We start from the raw sequence: 18,116 nt of genomic DNA, 5'->3' as shown, positions 1-18,116 counted from the left end.
TCTCTCAGCATTAATTAGCAGTGCTGTGGGCTTACAGTGTGCACTTTGGAATTGAGCCCCCTGCGGGACAGCATGGCAGGCAGCCGTCTGCCTCAGGGGCCTGCCAGCCCCCTGCACTGATTAGAAATGATGGAACAGGTTTGGGTAGGCACAATTAAGGCTGTCTTCTCAAGTAGCTTGGGCTCTCTGATTCAGATCCTCTATACCTTTATGACTGGTCTCAGTCTTCTCTTCTGTAAAATGGGACCAGTGGAGTGCTTACTTCGGCAGCACATACACTAAAATTGGAATGATACAAAAAAAAAAAAGATACAGAAATTAGCGTGGCCCCTGCACAAGGATGATATGCAAATTCATAAAGCGTTCCATAAAAATTAACAAGGGATCAGTGGACATGAGAGAAAATCTTCCTGAGGAATTCTAGGTAGGATACTAAGGGCTGTGCCTCAAGGCCCTTGGCCCAAGAACAAAGGGATTTTAGGTGAGGAGTGAACAGCAGGCCAGATTGGCCCCCCGGGGGACCTTGGGTTCTAGCCAAGAGATGTTCTCTATGGGAGCCCATGGTCTTCTGGGCTGATACCTAGCAACTTGGAGTGTCTTTGCTCATTGGACCTACTGAGCACTGCTGGTAGGGAGGTATGGGTTGAAGTTGAGCCAGCTGTGGCCAAAAAGTGGACACTTTGCTGCCCTAGCACCAATCTCCTTCCCAGGTGCCCTTGGCAAGGCCCAGTCCCCAAAGGAGCAGAAGGTGCTGCATAATGAGGGCCAGATCAGGCACTGAACAAAAGGGCTAATGGCTGCCAAGAGGTCAGGATGTGTCAGTTCCACTGGGACCCTGGGAGCTACAGTGACCGTCTGCCTGTTCTGTGCTTTGTTTTCGGTTTCTCCATGCAGCTCGGATTGGGAAAATGAAACGGAGGAAGCAAGATGAAGGGCAGGTATGTCCCCTGTGCAACCGCCCCCTGGCAGGATCGGAGCAGGAGATGAGTAGGCATGTGGAGCATTGCCTTTCTAAGGTAGAGGGGCTATCACTACCTACCTCTTCTCCCCTCCCTCCCTCCCTTCCCCTGACACTAGCTGCTGGCTGCCCCCAGGTTTATGGGCTATGTTGGGGTCTCCATGTGGGCTCAGCAGCTTCTTCCTCTTTGTTCTTCACCCTCTTCCTTTGCTTTTACTCTTCTTCCCCTCCCCTGGGGCTCCAGTGGAAAATTATTGGGAAGAGGCCCAGATCTTTGACTTCTAGATTTGTTTACTTGAAAGGAGCACTGGAGCCAGGAGCCCATCTGGCACACCAAACTGGGGGCCAGGCCTGTGCCTTCCTCGTACACTCTGGGGAGCAGGTAGTGTGGCCTGGGACCCGCATGATCCTACTCTGCTCTTCACAGAGGGAAGGCTCCTGCGTGGCTGAGGATGATGCCGTGGACATCGAGCACGAGAACAGCAACCGCTTTGAGGAATATGAGTGGTGCGGGCAGAAGCGGATACGGGCCACCACTCTCCTGGAAGGTGGTTTCCGAGGTACAAGCAGCTGACACATAAAGCAGTGGCACTCTGGTGGCCAGGCCTCCACTGGGGATCCATCTGTTGGGAGCTGAGAGGCCAGGGCCGGTGGCTGGTCATCCGTTCCACCACGTGGGAACCGCTGCTGGCGGGGCTCCTTTGTGACCGTGCTGCCTGCCTGTGATGTGCATATTAAAATGGATGTATTTGGGTGGGGAAATGGAATTGTGAGGCTGCAAGCTAGGAGTGACGAGGGGGGCTCTCAGCCTCGGGTGATGCATTGAAGGTGACAGCCAAGCCGCGTTAGTACCTGCATAAAATATTAAAGGGACGGTTATGCATTTATCACTCCATCCCTCTTAAGGCTGATAAATGAGAATCCAGCAACCTGCTGTACACCTCCAGCACTGGGGGCCCTGAGGGCTTCCAGGCAAACACATTGGATTTTCCTCCTCCTCCTCCTCAGCCCCATGTCAGGGAAATCAGTTGCAGAGGAGAGAGTGAGTTATGGCAAAATCTGACCTCCCATGAGCTTCATTGGTGAATCTAATTTTAGCTCTGATCCCATCCCTTCTCCCTGGGCGCCCTCTGCCCTGCAGCAAGAAGGGCCTAGGCCCAGCTGCTCGTTGCTTCCCTTGGGCTCTCTCCCGTGCTGCATAGGGGTCTGCAGGGCTTTGCCCAGCTCCATTGCCCTGCCAGCTCCACAGGGGGACATGGCTCAGTGGAATTCTCCCACCAAGGGGCTCAGCTCAGTGGAATTCTCCCACCAGGTCGGACAGTAGACCGACCGGTTGGATGCCTAGGGTCATGTCCTCTTGTCAGACTCCCCTGCTTTGGGCAGGAGGAAAGGGAAAGAGTCTGCCGCCTGGCCTCTAGCTCTCCTCTTTCTGTGCACGAGCACAGCTGGCACTGTAACTTACGATCATTAAGTGAACCAATCTGCTTCCCGTCTGCCTCCAATTCCCTGGGCAACACCCTTGGGAGTACTGGTGGGTCTGGTCCCCGGGGAATCTCACAGCAGCTGGGCAGAGGGTCTCTGCCTTGTTGGGGCCATGCTGTGTGGGCTGGTCCTGAGGAGCGGTCTCCATAGCACCGGTGCAGTGCAGACTGGACACGTGAAGGGCTCCGAGTCCAGGTGAGGCTTTCTGCCTCTGGGTTTCTCTCCATCCCCCAAGCATTTGGGGCAATCCAGAGTGTAAATCAGTACAGTAAATCAGCCCAAACCATTGCCAGAGCCTGAGCTGGAGAAAGTTCATTTGCCATTTCATTCTGGTCCTAGAGTTTTAGAGTGTGTGAGGCCCTGGGAGGATGAGCAGCAAAAAAAAACGAGGATCCTGGGAATCGCACACACAGGTGTCTGGTGGTGGCCCATGCAGGGTCTGTTGCAGCATGCCGCCCTAGGTTCACTCTGTTGGCAGCTGCAGATACTCACATCTTCCATGACTGTGGCAACCTCTTAGGTTTCCTGGCACAGAACTGGACCTGATGGCTTCTGGGCACCAGACAAGGCTTCCAGGGGGTAAAGCTGCATACATGGGGCCTGCTGGTTTGACAGAGTATTTCCCCTGCGCTGGGACACACTTGCAGAGCGGGTGTGCTGTGCTCTTAGGCCCTGGGCGGGTGTCAGTTTTCCCTGAGTGTTTACAGTGTGAGGTTGTTCCTTTCAAGAATTCCTGAGGGTAGTTCAAAGGGGGGCTTTTCTTTGAGCGATTTGGAGAGCGAGAATGAGAGTGAGGCTTGAAGAGGGAGCAGGGCCGGAGGTGCCTTTATCTGCAGAGAATGGCTCCAGCTTGCCTGATAGAAGCTGCTGCCGCCTCTTAAACAGCTTAGTGCAGTCAAAAGACAGGCAGACTTGAAAGGCTGTTTTACAGCAAGATCAGCGGGGGCCACGAGGCAGAGAGCGGGGCGCAGTGGAGCAGAGGAGGCTGAGGCTCCTCGGTGGGGGGGCGGGAGGGGCATCAAAGGAGACCCTGGTTGATCCTGCCTGCCTCTGCCCCTGAAACCCTGTCTGCAGAAGCTGGCCATCTGTCAGTCTACCCTCCCTGGCCAGGACCGGTAGGCCTCAACTCTTGGGGGGTTGGGTGTGGCCCCGCCAGGCGGGCTGGTGTCAGTGCTGCGCATTGATCGCCCGCCGGGCGGGCCGGGCCGCAAGCCGGGCAGCGCGTGCTTAATGTGATTGAAAGGCAGTTAAAATGGCGGTGACCTTTTCAGGAGGAATTAGATTGCCTGCCAAGACCGGTTAGAGGGAGTGATAACGCCGGCTGAAGAAGCTGCCCAGCCGACTTCAGAGAGAGGGAGCAGAGGCAGGATGAGCGGGCAAGTGGTGAGGCCCATTTAAGCGGCACTGTGCGTGCTGACAGAACAGAGATTGCTGTCCTTGTTAGATATGAAAGAATTGAAGAATTGCAGATAAGTTCCTGTATCCGATCATCCCCTATCCCTCCTCCCAGACCAGAGCCCCTTCATCATCCTCAGCAAAGCTTCCCACCAAGCCCACTGGGAACTGGTCTGATGGAGCAGATCTGTTACCTTGAATGTGATCTGCTTTGGAGCCAGGGAGTGAGCAAGAGTTTTGGTGGAGACACTTGGCTGAGGGGAACAGGCCTTGGAGATGGACCTGTGGCTATCGAAGGCAAAGCCCAGCTAGCTCAGGCCCTGGATTGCTTGGAGTTGGAATCTAGAACAAAATGAAATACCAGACAGAACAGGTAAGTAAGCACCAAGATAGGTCTAGCTAGGATTAGATCTTTAAGAGGCTAAAGGAAATAAAGATTTCAAGACAGTAGGTTGGAAGACCTAAAACATTGGGAAATACGGTGGCCTTCCCAGTTCTCAGAAGTCATGGACTGTGCCCGAGCTGCTGACGTCCTCTCAGAACCCAAGGGATGCTCAGTGGCTCCTGCCATTTCCTCCACTGAGCATTAGAATTGCATAAAGGGTGGCACAGGGCCTGGTGCTTCCCCAACATCTCCCTGAGAGAGCTTAGCAGGTAGAAGAAAAAGATCCTCTTCTGGGACATCATGCCAGCATGGGCAGAGCAAGGGGCCTCTAGGCTAGAGCAGCAGGCCTCAGGGAAACCTAATTACACAGCCCTTTGGGACAAAACTCTCCCATCTGTAGGCAAAGGAAGTATGTGATGAATGAGCCACACCTTTCCTCTTTGCCTGTCTCTGGCCCCTGGGTCCTAGAAGAGACTTATGTTGAGCTTTCATCCTTGCCCTGTATTGGTTGCTAGTGAAAGTTCACCCTGCTGGATTTAAGGAGCCTGGAGCCCGTCGTGTCTGGAATGGACAGGCTGGAGAGAGGACACAGGAATGGTTGGTTTCAGAAAAGGTAACAGGGATGGGGCAGGCACAAGAGTGTGGTGACATGGAAAAATTTCCCGGGAGGCCACACAGGAACTAGAAGGTGCCGCAGCTGCATCTGTGAGCCCTGACAGGAGGCACACTGCTAGACTCTGTGCCTGAGCACGTTTGAATCAAACAGGTGGAGGGGAGGGAGAATGAGGCCACTAGAGAATCAGCTGTGCAGGCGTCTGCCCTGCGACTGCATCTTTCTCAAGTTCCCGTCTCAGCTTTAGGCGGGTTCCAAGTAGCCAGGGATGAGATCTCACAGAGAGGACAGGCAGGACAGCTAAAAGACCTGGCAGGTCTCCCGGATGTTTTGACCAGCTGTGGCTTGCTAAAACCACCCGATTCTGGGTCAGGAGGTGAGAGGTACTGGGAGTCCCAGGGCACAGAGAGCTAGGCTCTCCCCTAGCCGCTGCCCCCTTTAGCACATTAGTCCCCAAAAGATGGGAGCCCCCACGGCTACAAGCACCCCCCAGTGCAGCCCCGCTGCTTGGTCTGGTCAGTGACAGGTGCTGGAGCACCGGTGGCCGTCTTGGAGTGGGGATGGCTAGGGCTTCTGCCTTCTAGCTCCCTACTGCCTTTAGTTCTAACTGCTGCCTGGTGGGAGGGGTGAGGAGAGGTGGCAGGGAGCAGGGCACCTTCTGTCCCCTGTGGCAACTGACGGGGATTTAATCGCCTTTTGGAACACAATTGTTAAGCTGGGACAGAGGGAGTGCAGGCAGAAGGAGCAAGTATCAATGGTTTTAAACGGCGTCTGTCTCTCTGCGTCTCTCCTGACGTGAGGCAGTGAAACGCGTTATTGAGGAGGCCCGGAAAGTGGCTAAGTGCGTTTGACACACGCCAACTCCCTGCCTCCACACTGGATAATTGCATTGTCAACTGTTCAGCGAGGTGGCAGGTGACACTGCAGGCCGATTGATTGTCCCGCATCGCAGCTCCCCAGACTGTCAGCTCCCCAATCGATGGCGTTTACACAAGACACCGTAACTGCATCTGTAACTAATTCCAGTGTAAAACTCTCCGGAAGCTGCTGCCCCAGTCTCTCCCCCCGCCCCTCCCCTCAAGAGCATGGCCTCTGGAGGGCCCCAAGACTTTCCTTTCTCCCTGGGCTCAGGTTTTGTTAAGAGCAGCAGGTGAGGAAATTGATGGCTCCTTTATTTTGTGGTTTCGGGTTCCAGGACGTTAGTGTCCCCAGTAAACGGGCATCTCCAGTTTCTCAATCGATCACCTAATCAATTGATTAAATTAACACTGATTTTTTTTTTCCCCCTTTTCTCCTTGATGACCCAGGAAGAATTGAGTTTATGGGAGAGGGGTCATTTTTATAAAATTTAGACTTGCTTATCATTTCTGCATTTAAATCTCTTCTGTTGCTAAGTCTTCATTTGGAGGGAAGTGGTTTTTCACACTGCCTGCCCTCCCAGAACCCACTCTGCTGAGCGTCGTTGACAGTCAGGCTTAGCTTGACTGTAGACAGCAGCCCATCGTGTTGTGCCACTTGAGGTGGGGTTGAGCCCCAGCAAGGGGCCTGCCCTGTAGACTGGAGGGTACTCCAGGTCATCTTGGAGGTCCTGGGAGCTGAGTTGCTTCCCTGGATAGCAGCAGCAGGAGTGGCAGCTTGCTTGTTATCCCCAGAGCTACATGGAACAGGAGCCAGAGGCTTGGAAAGGAGCTCTGTGTGCCATCTTGCCTCTGAGTACTGGCTTGGGATGTTCCAGCAGCTGAGAACATAAAACAGCTATGGAGCCTTCCTCTCAAAGCAGGGGGGGAGGGCAAGCTGGTGGGGGCGCTGTCTGCATAAAACGGCTTTATGGCAGTTTCTTTTTATTATGATTCTGCCAGAAGTCAGCAAGTGACATTTCATTAAGAAAATAAAGTTTAATGTGCTGGGAAGGAGATTGGAGCAGGCTAGGGCAGCATAAGAGGGAAATTGGCAGTAGCAGCCTGTTCTGAACACCTGTGGGGGCAGGGAGAGGTTCCCTACACCTGTCTGCACTGGGGGATGGGGTCAGGGTCACAGCATGTGTCATGCTCCCCGTCCTACCTAGCTGGTCAGAGGAGCAGGAAGTCACCTGCTTCAGGCCTCAGCCTCCTTTCTGACACAGGGCTCTCGGGCCCTACCAGGTTGGGGCCAGCCATCACTGCTGTGGGCCTGGCCAGCTCTGCTGGATGATGCTGAGACCACAGCAGTGTATCAGACCTGGGTTTTGAATCTGGTGAGGGACCATGGCGATACAAATAAATATGATTGGAGTTGCCCGGGAGTCTGGGTGGACACCAAGGAAGAGGACAGCTATGTAGAAATACCTGGGGACATCTCTGCCCTCAGCACTGGAGGGTACAGATCAGGTCTTGAAACTCTTGGGTCTCAGATGCCAAACCAGGCAGAGGATGATGAGTTCAGTAAAAGTTGAAAGAATGTTGCTGGGGTGAGTTCATTCAGGAGGTATTTCTGGAGCAGCTATGCGCATAGGCACTGTGAGTTCATAGCAGGAGGCATGGCTGAGCTGGGTCAGACTTGTGAACAAGCCAGCCGGGTTTGTTTTGTAGACCAGGAGGCAGAAGAATTAACAGGATGTACAAAGGCAAGGGCACAGGCTTGGGGAAAGCTCCTGTCCACTGGAGCAGGAGTCCTGGTCAGGGCCTGGCAGAGGAGAGGACTTCAGGCCACAGGGCTGCTCTCTGTGTTGAGAAACTGGGACTCTTCCTGGCAGCCTTGTGGGACCCTGCTCTCAGCTTCGCCACCAGTTCTTTGCTTTCTTTTTTGCACACTCACCAGACAGGGCTGGGCAGGGCCAGGCTGAGGAGAGGATGTGAGGCTGACTGCTGAGCTGTGTGTACTTGGGGGAGGGGGCGTTGGCAGGGTTCGGGGGCACAGGCTGTAAGTGAACCTGATAGCTACATTCTGATTGATGGCGGAGTTTGTCTCCCAAACTGTCAGAGGGTTTATAGAGGTGCCACTCACCCACAAGGAGGGAATTGCTTGTCAGGACACCTGGCCGTGAACAGGAGACAGAGCTGTAACTTGGTGTTTTCTCAGCTTAATGGCCCTGCTGCTGACCTGCCTGCTGCCTCAGTGTGTCAGTTTGTTGGTGCCTCAGTGTGGAGGGGAAATGAGGATTGTCAGGGAGGGGTGGAGCCAAGGCAGTGCCTAGCGCCTCTCCTTCCTTCGTGCTACTTGCCTTTGGGATGGACGGAACTTCCGTGAGACCAGAGACTGGAAGCGTAGGTGGCGGAAGGAAGGTCAGGAAGAAAGTGGGCTTGAAAGATGGAGAACATTCCACATGGAGTGAAGAGCATGAGCAAAGGTCTCAAGAGCAGGACATACGGGCTCGTGTGAGGTGCAGTACGTTGTCTGTAGGCATAGTGCTCATGGAGGGAAATGAGCAAAGGTGGAGAAGTAGGTGCATCCACATGTTGATAGATCTGGCTGAGATTATACACCTGGTGGGAGCCATAGCTGGTTTTGGAGCCAGGAACAGAAGGGTCAGAACATGTGGCAAGCAGGATGGAGGAACAGATGAGAGGCTTGAGGGCCCCCTGTAAGACTGTTGTCCTGGTGAGAATGGAAAGAACGACAAGAACAAGTTCTGGAGCTTCCTCGCCTCTGAGGGTTTCCTTGCTGATTCTACCTGCCACAGATTCCATTGTTCTCATCTCTCTGTGTCCTGGCGGGGCTGCTGTGCCTGCCAGGGGATGTGGTGTGAGACCACTGGGAGGAGGAGGCAGGGGCAGGGAGGGAGAAGCACCTTTGTGGCCCCTGACCCTGGCTCTCAGGAAAGGTGATGGGAGCACAGGGCAGGTAAGGAGCCCTGAGGTGGCTTTGGCAGCTCACCCGTCCCTGTTGGCCAGGGGTTTGCCTGAGGCTGGGCCAGATGCACCTTGGTAGGGTCAGCAGCTTCCTGGCCCATGGCCCTGCCTCCATGCAGCCCGGTTGCCTTTGTGGATTGCTCTGAGAAGCAGGTGTGCGTGCCTATCCTCCCTCGTCTGTCCCTTCCTAATCCCTTTATAACTGCACTTGTCCAGGAATCTGGGCTGAGTGAGGTGGAGATGAATAATTAATGTCAGGCGCTTCAGACACCAAATATTTGAACAGCTGCCTGGTGTTTTTGCTGGCAAGGACCTGGCGGCCAAAATCAGGACGTTGGCTGGGGGTCTTGCAGTGTGGCTCTGACTGGCCCTAGCCAGTTTGCTCTTCCCTCTGATGGACTGTCACGGTGGACCATGGGCCACAGGGGATGCCCAGGTCCTCGGTGCGAGTGGCTTCTTCGTAGACCTGAATTTCTTGTCCTCTTTCTGCTCGTCCTAGACCTGGAAGACAGGTGGACAGCAGGGCCAGCTTGAGTGTCTCCTGAGGACCTGACGTAGTATATGAATGGGCTAGTTTATGAGTAGAGGCCACTGGGAGCAGCGAGAAGTGGCATAGGAGGAAGAGGAAGAGATACACAGAGTGAAAGGGATTGAAACATCAGAGCCAAGAGCACCTGAGTAATTGGCTCTCTGTGTTCCAGGCCCAAATTTCTATCTGGGCCTCGCCTGGCCCCAAACCTGAGCCCTACCTAGAAACAAAGAAGGGGCACCCTTGGCGTCATCTTGTTGGCCCCTGGCCCTGCTCACATCCTGCTTCCCACAGGCTCTGGCTTCGTCATGTGCAGCGGCAAGGAGAATCCGGACAGCGATGCTGACCTGGATGTGGATGGGGATGACACTCTGGAGTACGGGAAGCCGCAGTATCCTTGGGGCATTGTGGGACAAGGGGGGGGCTGGTGGGACAGGCCAAAGGGAATTTAAAAAGTAGCCAGCACCTCTACCTCTGGTACTTGCTCATACCGTCCACCCCCGCTTGGGGTCAGTGTAAAAGCTTTAACCTTCATGGCCTATTGCAAACTAGGATCTGTTGTCCTTGACCACCATGCCAGATACACGGAGGCTGATGTCATCCCCTGCACAGGCGAGGAGCCTGGTGAAGCCAAGGAAAGAGAGGCACTTCGGGGCGCAGTCCTAAAGCAAGTGTGGGCATAGGCTTGGGTGGGTGGGGTGGGATAGAGGGATGGGAAGTCCTGAAGGCAAGGGTCAACCCCGTACCCACCCCAGGGCTCCCCTTTAGGGCTCCCCTTTAGGAGCCCCTTTAGGGCTCACTCTGTTTTCTCCTCCTCTCCCTAGTGGCGGCCCTCCCAGCACACGCATCACGCCTGAGTTCTCTAAATGGGCCAGTGACGGTAAGTCCTGACCCACCTTAGGAGTAATGGGGGAGAAGGGACATCCTTTGGGTGGTGGTGACTGACTCAAGCCCAATCCCTCACCTGTGCTGCCCCGTCTGGCCAGAGTATGAGTTGCCCCTCTGTCCCAGCAGAGATGCCATCTACCAGCAATGGTGAGAGCAGCAAGCAGGAGGCCATGCAGAAGACCTGCAAGAATAGTGACATCGAGAAGTGAGTGTCTGGCCAGGAGAGAGGGGCGCCTGGGAGGGCAGTGCAGGGGGTGGGGGGTGCTCTTTGCTAGCAGAAAGGTCTGCTGCCAGGGCTCCTGGCTCTCCAGAGCACAGCTTAGTCCTGCAGCCCTGGGCACACGACCGGCAGTGGGGCCCAGCTGGTGCTAAGCGTGACTCTGTGAATTGATCGCTGGGCCACTGCCCTGGGAGTCCTGGCGGAGGGAGGAGCAGTCGGCCTGCCTGCCTGCCCGCTGCGGCGGCCTCCGCCCGGGAATGTGATGTATGGCTGCCCAGCCCAGCCGGCGCACTTGATTCATCTCTAGTTTCTGTTTCTTAATCGGGAGCTAAATTGGTTTCATTTTTCTTGTCCCGGGTGGCGCTCGCAGTGGGTTTTAGGCAGGAGCATTGGGTCTCATCACTTCTGGTAGGAATTTTTGGCCTGGGTTCAGTGGCAGGGGAAAGGGGATCTGATCCGTTAGCACTTTACATGGGGCTGGGCAGCCCCTGGCCTGGATCCCCAGGCGACACAAGGACTTGGAATCAGCCGAGCGTCTTACTGCCTTTCCGGGAGCCCAAGCAAGGCCAGCTCTGGCCCTAAGAGTGGCATTGTCCAGTTCTGGCTGCCTGGAGTTGCTGCTGTTGGCCACTGCTTACCTCCCCTCACCCCACCCCTCTCTCTCTGCTGGAGGCTAGGTTGCCTGGGGTTAAAAGGCAGCCTCTTCATTCCAGGGCCAGTGTTCCATCTTGCCTCCTGCCAGGAGAGTGGATTGCAGGCCGGTGCAAGGCCGGGTCGGTGGCCCAGGGTCACCTCCCATTTGTTTCCCTCCATTTTGTGTTGTCATAAATTCATTCCAGCCCGTTGTGGTTGATCAGTTTATCTCGGCTGGGGCCGCGAGTGCTGCTGGCATGATGTATGGGCCGCGGCTCGGGGCCCGGCTGCCCATGAATCACCGCAGCTGCTCCGTGTCAGTGCTGGAGCGGGCCGCACGGGTTCGGCGCAACCAGCTTGGGGGGGGGAGGAATGACGTATGGATGTTTATTTAATAATTCTCTCCTACTCCAGCTGAGCGGGGCGGGCGGGGCCGCAAGGGGCGCCCACCCTCGTCTGGAGGGGCTGCTCATAAATCAGAAAGACAAGATCATTAATCAGGGATGGCGCCCGAGGGGGAGGTGGGGGCCAGAGCCAGTGGCCATCCATGAAGGTACTACCTACCCAAGGCTGGGGGAAGTTGCAACTTCTGTCCCACCTGTGTGAGCACAGGCACCAGTAGGTGAGGTTCTCTGGGATGAGTCGTAGACTAGCCCAGGTATATGCAGAGATCTCCACTGGGTCTGGATCTGCCAAGATTAGGACTCTCCAGTCCCTAGGACTTCTCTCTTCCTGGTACAGAACGTGTGTTCCTACCCTAGATCTTTTTCACAACCCAGGGGAAGCAGGAAGGCGGGATGCCATGGCTTCTTCCAGGAAATTTTCCACCCCCTGCCCTGGATGGTCTCTGGAATAACAACTCACAAGCAGCCTGGGTCAGGAACTAGAGAATTGGGTGTCGCACCAGAGCAGAGATTACAGGCCAGGTGTATGCTGAGCAAATCCACGATAAGGTGGGCTCTGCAGTTGGATGTGGCCTGTGGAGCTTTTGAAGATGAAGCAGGGGATGGCTTCATTCTCTCCTGGCCCCATCCTTTTTGCTTTTCTAGCTCTAACTCGTCTGATACAGGGTTTGAGAGTGCTCTGCTCTGTTCTGGGGTCGGCCTGTGCCCCTAGTTCCAGGCCTTAGTTTCTCAATTTTTTAAATTACTGCATAAGGGGCACCTGGGTGGCTCAAGGCTGAGCATCTTCCTTCAGCTCAGGTTGTGATCCCGGGGTCCTGGCAGCCTGCTTCTCCCTCTGTCTTCTGTGTGTGTCTCGTGAATAAAAAAAACAGAATGTTTTAAAAATTTAAAAAATAATAATAAAAATAACTGTGTAAGGGCAGCCTGGGTGGCTCAGCAGTTTAGCACTTTCCTTCAGCCCAGGGCATGATCCTGGAGACCCAGGATCGAGTCCCGCGTCAGGCTCCCTGTGTGGAGCCTGCTTCTCCCTCTGTGTGTCTGCCTCTTTCTCTCTGGATCTCTCATAAATAAAACCTTTAAAAAAATAAATAAATAAATAACTGCAAAAGACGAGGCAGATGTCCAGCCTGGTTCTTGGAGAGCAAGGGAGCACAGCTACCTTGTCCCCTTGTCAGGAATTTACCAGCAGTCCAGATGAGGATGGCACACATGGCGTTGGGCAGAGTGCCAGGGGAAGCGTCAGCTGTGCCAGTGTTTGTAAGGTTCGAGAGGGTGGTGAAGGCCTCCAGATTGGAAAGTCAAATGGACCCTCCCAGAGAAATCAGCCAGTGCAGACCCTTCGCAGCTCCCCTGGAGAGAGGCAGGGCAGAGAGGGTCCGGAACCCGTGGAGTAATAGATGGAGGGCATCCCTGATACAGGGACAGCCATCAAGAAGTCACATTCTTTGTTGCTGCTAGTGCATAAGAGAGAAAAGTCAGAGATCAGAGTTTGTTGTTGTCCATGGAATGTTACCTACCATCCTCCCCATGCCCCCCAGTACTGCTTAGGCCCAACAGGGAAAGACCACCTGTAAGATTTCAGGTTTTTTTTAAGCCAGTTGTCTGCTCCAGGCTGGCAGGACGGGCCATCGCTGCCCGCACAGCACCACGCTTACGATTCTCCCTCAGTCCGCTCTTACTTCCCCTTTAAACCTCGGCTCCTCCCTGTCACAGCCTCCTCCAGGGCGCCCAGCAACTTCTGGTTGTCACTGAGTGTGGCCCCCGAAGTCTGCCCGGATACTGTCTCCTTTCCCACTGGAGCACGCTGTGCTTGCCCACGGGCGAGTGGTGCCTGGGCCTAGAGACCCAGCTCCTCCTGGGCGTTGCCAGTGCGGTAATGGTAGTCACGTAGTTTTTGGTTGATCACAGCATGGGTCTGCGGGGTTTGCATCCCACCTCCCTCACTCTGAGCCAGAGGCAAGCTACTTAATGTTCCTCTGCTGCTTTAGTTTCCTCGTATATAAAATGGGAATATTACAATCTCCTCATGGGGTTTTTGTGAGGTATAAATAAAATAATTTTTAATCCCTCTCAGTACAATTTCTGGCATTTAGTAAGCGCTTAATAAATTTTGGTTCTTTTATTTGTATTATTATCATTATTATCCCCTAAGGCCCATCTCTGGTAGCATCTTTTCTGTTCCTTCAGGCAGCATTCTTACTCTTCCCCATCTGGGAGCTCCTCTCGGTTCTGTTCACTTGTTTTAGAAGGGATGGGAGGGATCCCTCCACTCCTTGAGATAGTCCTGGCTCTTCACTGTTCAGTACCGCGGCCCACAGAGCCTTCTGGAAGTTACAAGGACTTTCATGGGCAGGGCTTGAACCAGCAGGTGAGGACTCTTCAGGGCATCCGATGTGCCCAGGAAGAAACAGTAAGGAGCCCTTGAGGCCTATGGCCCAGGACCTGGATTCTGTGAGACTTGTGCAGTCCCCACATCTCTTAATTACGTGGCATTTCAGTCAACAAACATTTACTCGTACTCATGTGCCCGCCGTGGGGCTCATGTCCATAGACCGTATTGGTAGTGTGAGCAGTTTGCCCTTGGGAAACTACGTCTTGCACAGGAGACCAGGACGTTTGCAGCTGTGCCTCTGTGTGGTCCGGCGCAGGGTGCTGGAGAGCACAGGGCAGCAGCCACCAGCGGTGGTGCTGGCAGAAGGGTCAGGAGAGGCTTCTGGTGAGTTAGGAGGTGGGGTGGTCCCGAGCAAGCAGAAGGTGCCGGAGAGGCCAAGGGAGTGAATAACGGTGCTGTGTGTGGGCAGCTTCTTCTTTGGTGGATGGAGCAGCACGTGGTGGATGGCTAGACCAAGGAGTTCCTGGTCAGCTTGTGAGGGGTTTGGTAGAGCCTTATTCTGAGGGCAACTGGGATGTTGGAAGTAGAAGTGGTCAGATTTGCCAAATTCTAGGTGCTAAGAGAATAGAATGAGGGATCTGGAGGCAGAAGGGCCATTCAGGTCAGCGGTGGAATCGGGGGAGAGATCATGAGAGCCTGGACCAGTGGTGGCAGTGGAGAGACTACAGAAAGACTGAGAACGAGGGGACAGATTGGAGGGGTCGAGGGGACAGTTGGAGAATGGCTCCCAGGTATCTGGTTTGGAGGCGGAGGAACTAGGAGTTCAGTTCTAGAAGGTGGAATTTACAGATAGGGGATTTGGGCAAGCAGGGGGCAGGGACATTTGAGAGACATTTATATATGTGTGTGCTTCTAGAATTCAAGGGAGGTGTGGGCTGGAGGTTCAGATTAGAGATGCCAGGCTGCTGCCTGCCCAACCATGCCGTCCTCTTTACAGAATCACCGAAGATTCAGCTGTGACCACGTTTGAGGCCCTGAAGGCTCGGGTCAGGGAGCTTGAACGGCAGCTATCCCGTGGGGACCGTTACAAATGCCTCATCTGTATGGTGAGAGAAAGGGAACCTGGGAGGCCTCTGGTCAGGCTTCAGTGCCCTCTGGGGGGTGGACAGGGCCTCTGCACTGTGATCAGAGCGCTTTAGAGGGCGGGCCAGCCTCAGGGTGACTCCTTCTCTGCCCCCTCCTCCCTAGGACTCCTACTCGATGCCCCTCACGTCCATCCAGTGTTGGCATGTGCACTGCGAGGAGTGCTGGCTGCGGACCCTGGTGAGGTGGCATGGGGGTCGGGGAGTGGGTGGCTGTTTCCGGTGATGCTTGAACCTGCTTAAGGGGAGGGAGATGCACACAGCCAGGGGAGCACGAGCCTCGAACACAGCGGCGGGAAGCCAGGATAGTCACCCCCCCAGGTCCCCCCACTCTTTGCTCCCCCACCAGGTTTATTAAATTCCCTCCCTCCGTGGGTTCACTGCCTGCCCACCCCCAAAGCCCACTCTCACACTAGTGGTGAGATCCCGGGTCAGGAGGAGGCTGAGTGTGGGTAAGCAGGACCGGGGCCTCGGCCCCTCCCCCTGCCATTACTAAGCTCCTTCTGCTCCTGCCCGTTCTTCGCTCCGGAGCAGCCATTAAAATGTCGCCCGGAGACAGCAATAAAAGGCCCGGACGTGGGCTCTGTGTCCTGATCAAAGGCCGCATGTAATCTCGTTAGGGCCGCCGCAGCCACAGCTGGACCCAGCCTTGTTCTCATTACCGGGGCTCCCGCTGCGGGGCTGGCCAGGCGGGTTTGATCCTGGCGTCCCCCCAGCACAGGAGCGTGCCTGCCTGCTTGCAGAGGCCGCCCGTGCATCCCCGGCCTGGGCCGGCAGGACCAAGGTGCCAGCGCACAACTGGTGCGGGGAGACGTGGCTGCAGGCCCGGTGCTCTCCCGAGCAAACATGCGGCAGCGTGTCTAACCGGAGCCCCCCTGTTCTCCCTGCAGGGCGCCAAGAAGCTCTGCCCTCAGTGCAACACCATCACAGCGCCCGGAGACCTGCGGAGAATCTACTTGTGAGCTAGCCACCCCTGGCAGGCCTTGCCTCAAGCAGCCCCGCCTGCCCGCCTCTGTGACCTGACCCTCCCCCTTGTACATACTTGCACACAGGTTCCCCATGTACATACATGCGCGCACACATGCCCACACATGTGCGTGCACGCACGCACACACAACACACACACACACACAGGACTCTGGAGCCAGAGCAGAGGCTGAGGCCCAGGCCCTGCCTGCTAGCTGCCACTAAGCCTGGGGACCATACCTGTTCCAGGTCCTGTTCCCAGGGTAGGGCAGGGAGGTGGAGGTGAGGGGGAGTAGTGGGGCGAGGCTCCTGAGATCCAGCCCCCAGACTGACAGACGGACAGACAGACATGCAAACACCAGACTGAAGCACATGTAATATAGACTGTGTATGTTTACAATGTTGTGTATAAATGGGACAACTCCTTGCCCTCCATCCCCTCCCCTTTGGTTGTATGATTTTCTTCTTTTTTTAAGAACACCTGGAAGCAGTGTCCCCTTCAGGGCTGGCTGGGGGCTCGGCCCATCCACCTCTCAGGGTGCCTGCCTCTCCCCCATGGTATCCCTCTCCCTCTCCCATGTGCTCGGTGTTCAGTGGTGTATATTTCTTCCCCCAGACATGGGGCACATGCCCCAAGGGACACGATCCTCTCCTTAGTCTTAGCTCCTGGGGCTCTTTATAAGGAGTTGGGGGAGTGGGGAGACACAGGAAACGGGAACCGAGCTGAAGCAGGGGCTGAGATGGGGCCTGGAAGAGTGTGCTCCTGGCTGCCCAGCCTTCTGCCAAGAACCATTTCTGGGATTAGGACTGCTGTTCCCAGGGAAAGTGGTCTCCCCCGCCCCTCCCATGGGCCCCACGGTGTGATGCTGTGTCTGTATATTCTATACAAAGGTACTTGTCCTTTCCCTTTGTAAACTACATTTGACATGGATTAAACCGATATAAACAGCTGCTGCCTCTGTGTGTGTGTGCAGGGAGGGGTCTGTGATGGGGCCGCGTGGACAGGGGGCAGGTGAGGGGTTAATTCCTGGCAGCAGTGTAGGGGAGAGGACTAGAATGTGGGTGTGCAAAGCAGTGTGGGGTTGGTCTGTTCAGGGGGGCCCTGGAGCACTCTGTCAGGAGTGGGGGTGGGGCCGGGGACCTGGACTCCTCTGACTATTGATGGGTAGGGGCTCCAGGTTAATTCCTTATCGATGCAGAATCGTCAGCTCATTAATCACAGAAGAGGTCAGAGCTTGGGGGTACATAGCTCTATGCCCCAATCTAGAGCAGCAGCAGCTATGAGCTGGGCAAAGACACAAACCCCAAGCCTCTAGACCCTGCTAGTCCCCTCAAATGAGCCACGGACCAAAATGAGCATCTCAGCCCCCAAGGCTTTCTTGCTAGTGACCAACCAACACTCCAATAGAGCTACTGCCTGGATCCTCAGCTGGCTACGGTAGGAACCCCCAGTTGTCCAGTTGGACTCCCGTCGGGAACAGAAGCTGGGCAGCCAGCACTGGAGATGGCACCTTATCAAACTGTCATCCCTGAGGCTGCCTACTGCCAGTGAGTCATCTGCATCCTGAGTGCTCAGGTGGGTGCTCAAAGCTGCAGGTGAGTCCTGTCCTTTACACATTCTCATACCCCAGGCCCAAACTCCATCTTCCCAGGACCCCCCACCTTAGACACCCCGACATCTGGGGTGCCTGTGGTACATTCTACAGAACAGGGCCCAGTTGGCAGCTCCAGCCTCCAGCACCCAGGTGACAAGTCACCCTGCTTGGAGCCCAGCGAAGGCCCTGCATGGCCCCAGGCCCAGCCTGATGGCACCAAATATCCTGAATACAACAATCCTGGGGCCTAAGATTCTAGGGAATGTCCGTGGCCTGTCACAGCAGAGCGGCCCCGTGGGGTTAAGGTTTTGGAAGGTAAGTAGGTAATGCCCAGTCCCAGTGGGCTGGCTCCCCTCAGGTCTCGCTCGACTCTCCCCTTGCCTTGCCGTGGGCTCCATAGGTCCCGATGGCTGGTTACTCTCCCCACCCCCAGGGTGGGGGGCATATGCTCTCTAAGAGGGGACTTAACCCTGAGCGAGGTCGTGAAGCCCACCCTGCTACGGGATCCTGAGGCCTGGTCTCATGGCCCAGGCAGCACTGCCACCTGTTGGCCATGGCTAGGAATGCAGCCACACAGCTTGGGGATCAGTGGCAGCGCCCCGAGGGCCCAGAGGCCTGACAAGATGCACACGGAGTCGGCTCTGGAGGTAAAGGGTGCGTCAGCCCGGAGAACCTAAGGGTCAGCTCCCTCACTGCCAAACTTCCAAAGCCCATCCCCGCCCAGCCAAGTCCCCGAATGCCACAGTA

At 55.5% G+C, this 18,116-nt stretch overlaps 1 protein-coding gene, 1 long non-coding RNA gene and 1 pseudogene across 7 annotated transcripts in view; 2 read left to right on the top strand and 1 right to left on the bottom strand.

Moving 5' to 3' along the window:
• RNF220 (ring finger protein 220) overlaps nt 1–16,722 on the top strand; it is a 234,461-nt gene extending 217,739 nt beyond the window's left edge. For 5 of the 6 annotated variants that reach the window (XM_025420343.3, XM_025420346.3, XM_025420348.3 and 2 more), the window contains 9 exons: nt 895–1,016; nt 1,386–1,518; nt 9,484–9,580; nt 9,770–9,856; nt 10,014–10,069; nt 10,204–10,282; nt 14,664–14,772; nt 14,915–14,989; nt 15,699–16,722. In XM_025420343.3, the coding sequence (XP_025276128.1) occupies nt 895–1,016; nt 1,386–1,518; nt 9,484–9,580; nt 9,770–9,856; nt 10,014–10,069; nt 10,204–10,282; nt 14,664–14,772; nt 14,915–14,989; nt 15,699–15,770 (830 nt within the window). In that variant the 3' untranslated portion in view covers nt 15,771–16,722. The remainder of the gene's footprint in view (nt 1–894; nt 1,017–1,385; nt 1,519–9,483; nt 9,581–9,769; nt 9,857–10,013; nt 10,070–10,203; nt 10,283–14,663; nt 14,773–14,914; nt 14,990–15,698) is intronic. The other variant, XM_025420349.3, reaches the window with a different exon arrangement.
• LOC112642677 (U6 spliceosomal RNA) lies at nt 255–375 on the top strand (annotated as a pseudogene).
• Nucleotides 1,232–9,487, bottom strand: LOC112642611 (uncharacterized). Its single transcript, XR_004805048.2, has 2 exons — nt 2,421–9,487; nt 1,232–1,810 (listed from the first exon to the last, which is right to left on the bottom strand). It is a non-coding gene; the product is annotated as an uncharacterized LOC112642611 (long non-coding RNA).
• Nucleotides 16,723–18,116: the final 1,394 nt, after the last annotated feature.

The sequence above is a fragment of the Canis lupus genome, chromosome 15, assembly GCF_003254725.2.
Source record: "Canis lupus dingo isolate Sandy chromosome 15, ASM325472v2, whole genome shotgun sequence".
NCBI lineage: Eukaryota > Metazoa > Chordata > Mammalia > Carnivora > Canidae > Canis > Canis lupus.
Note: the sequence above shows the minus strand (reverse complement) of the source record. Positions and strands in the feature narration are given on the sequence as shown.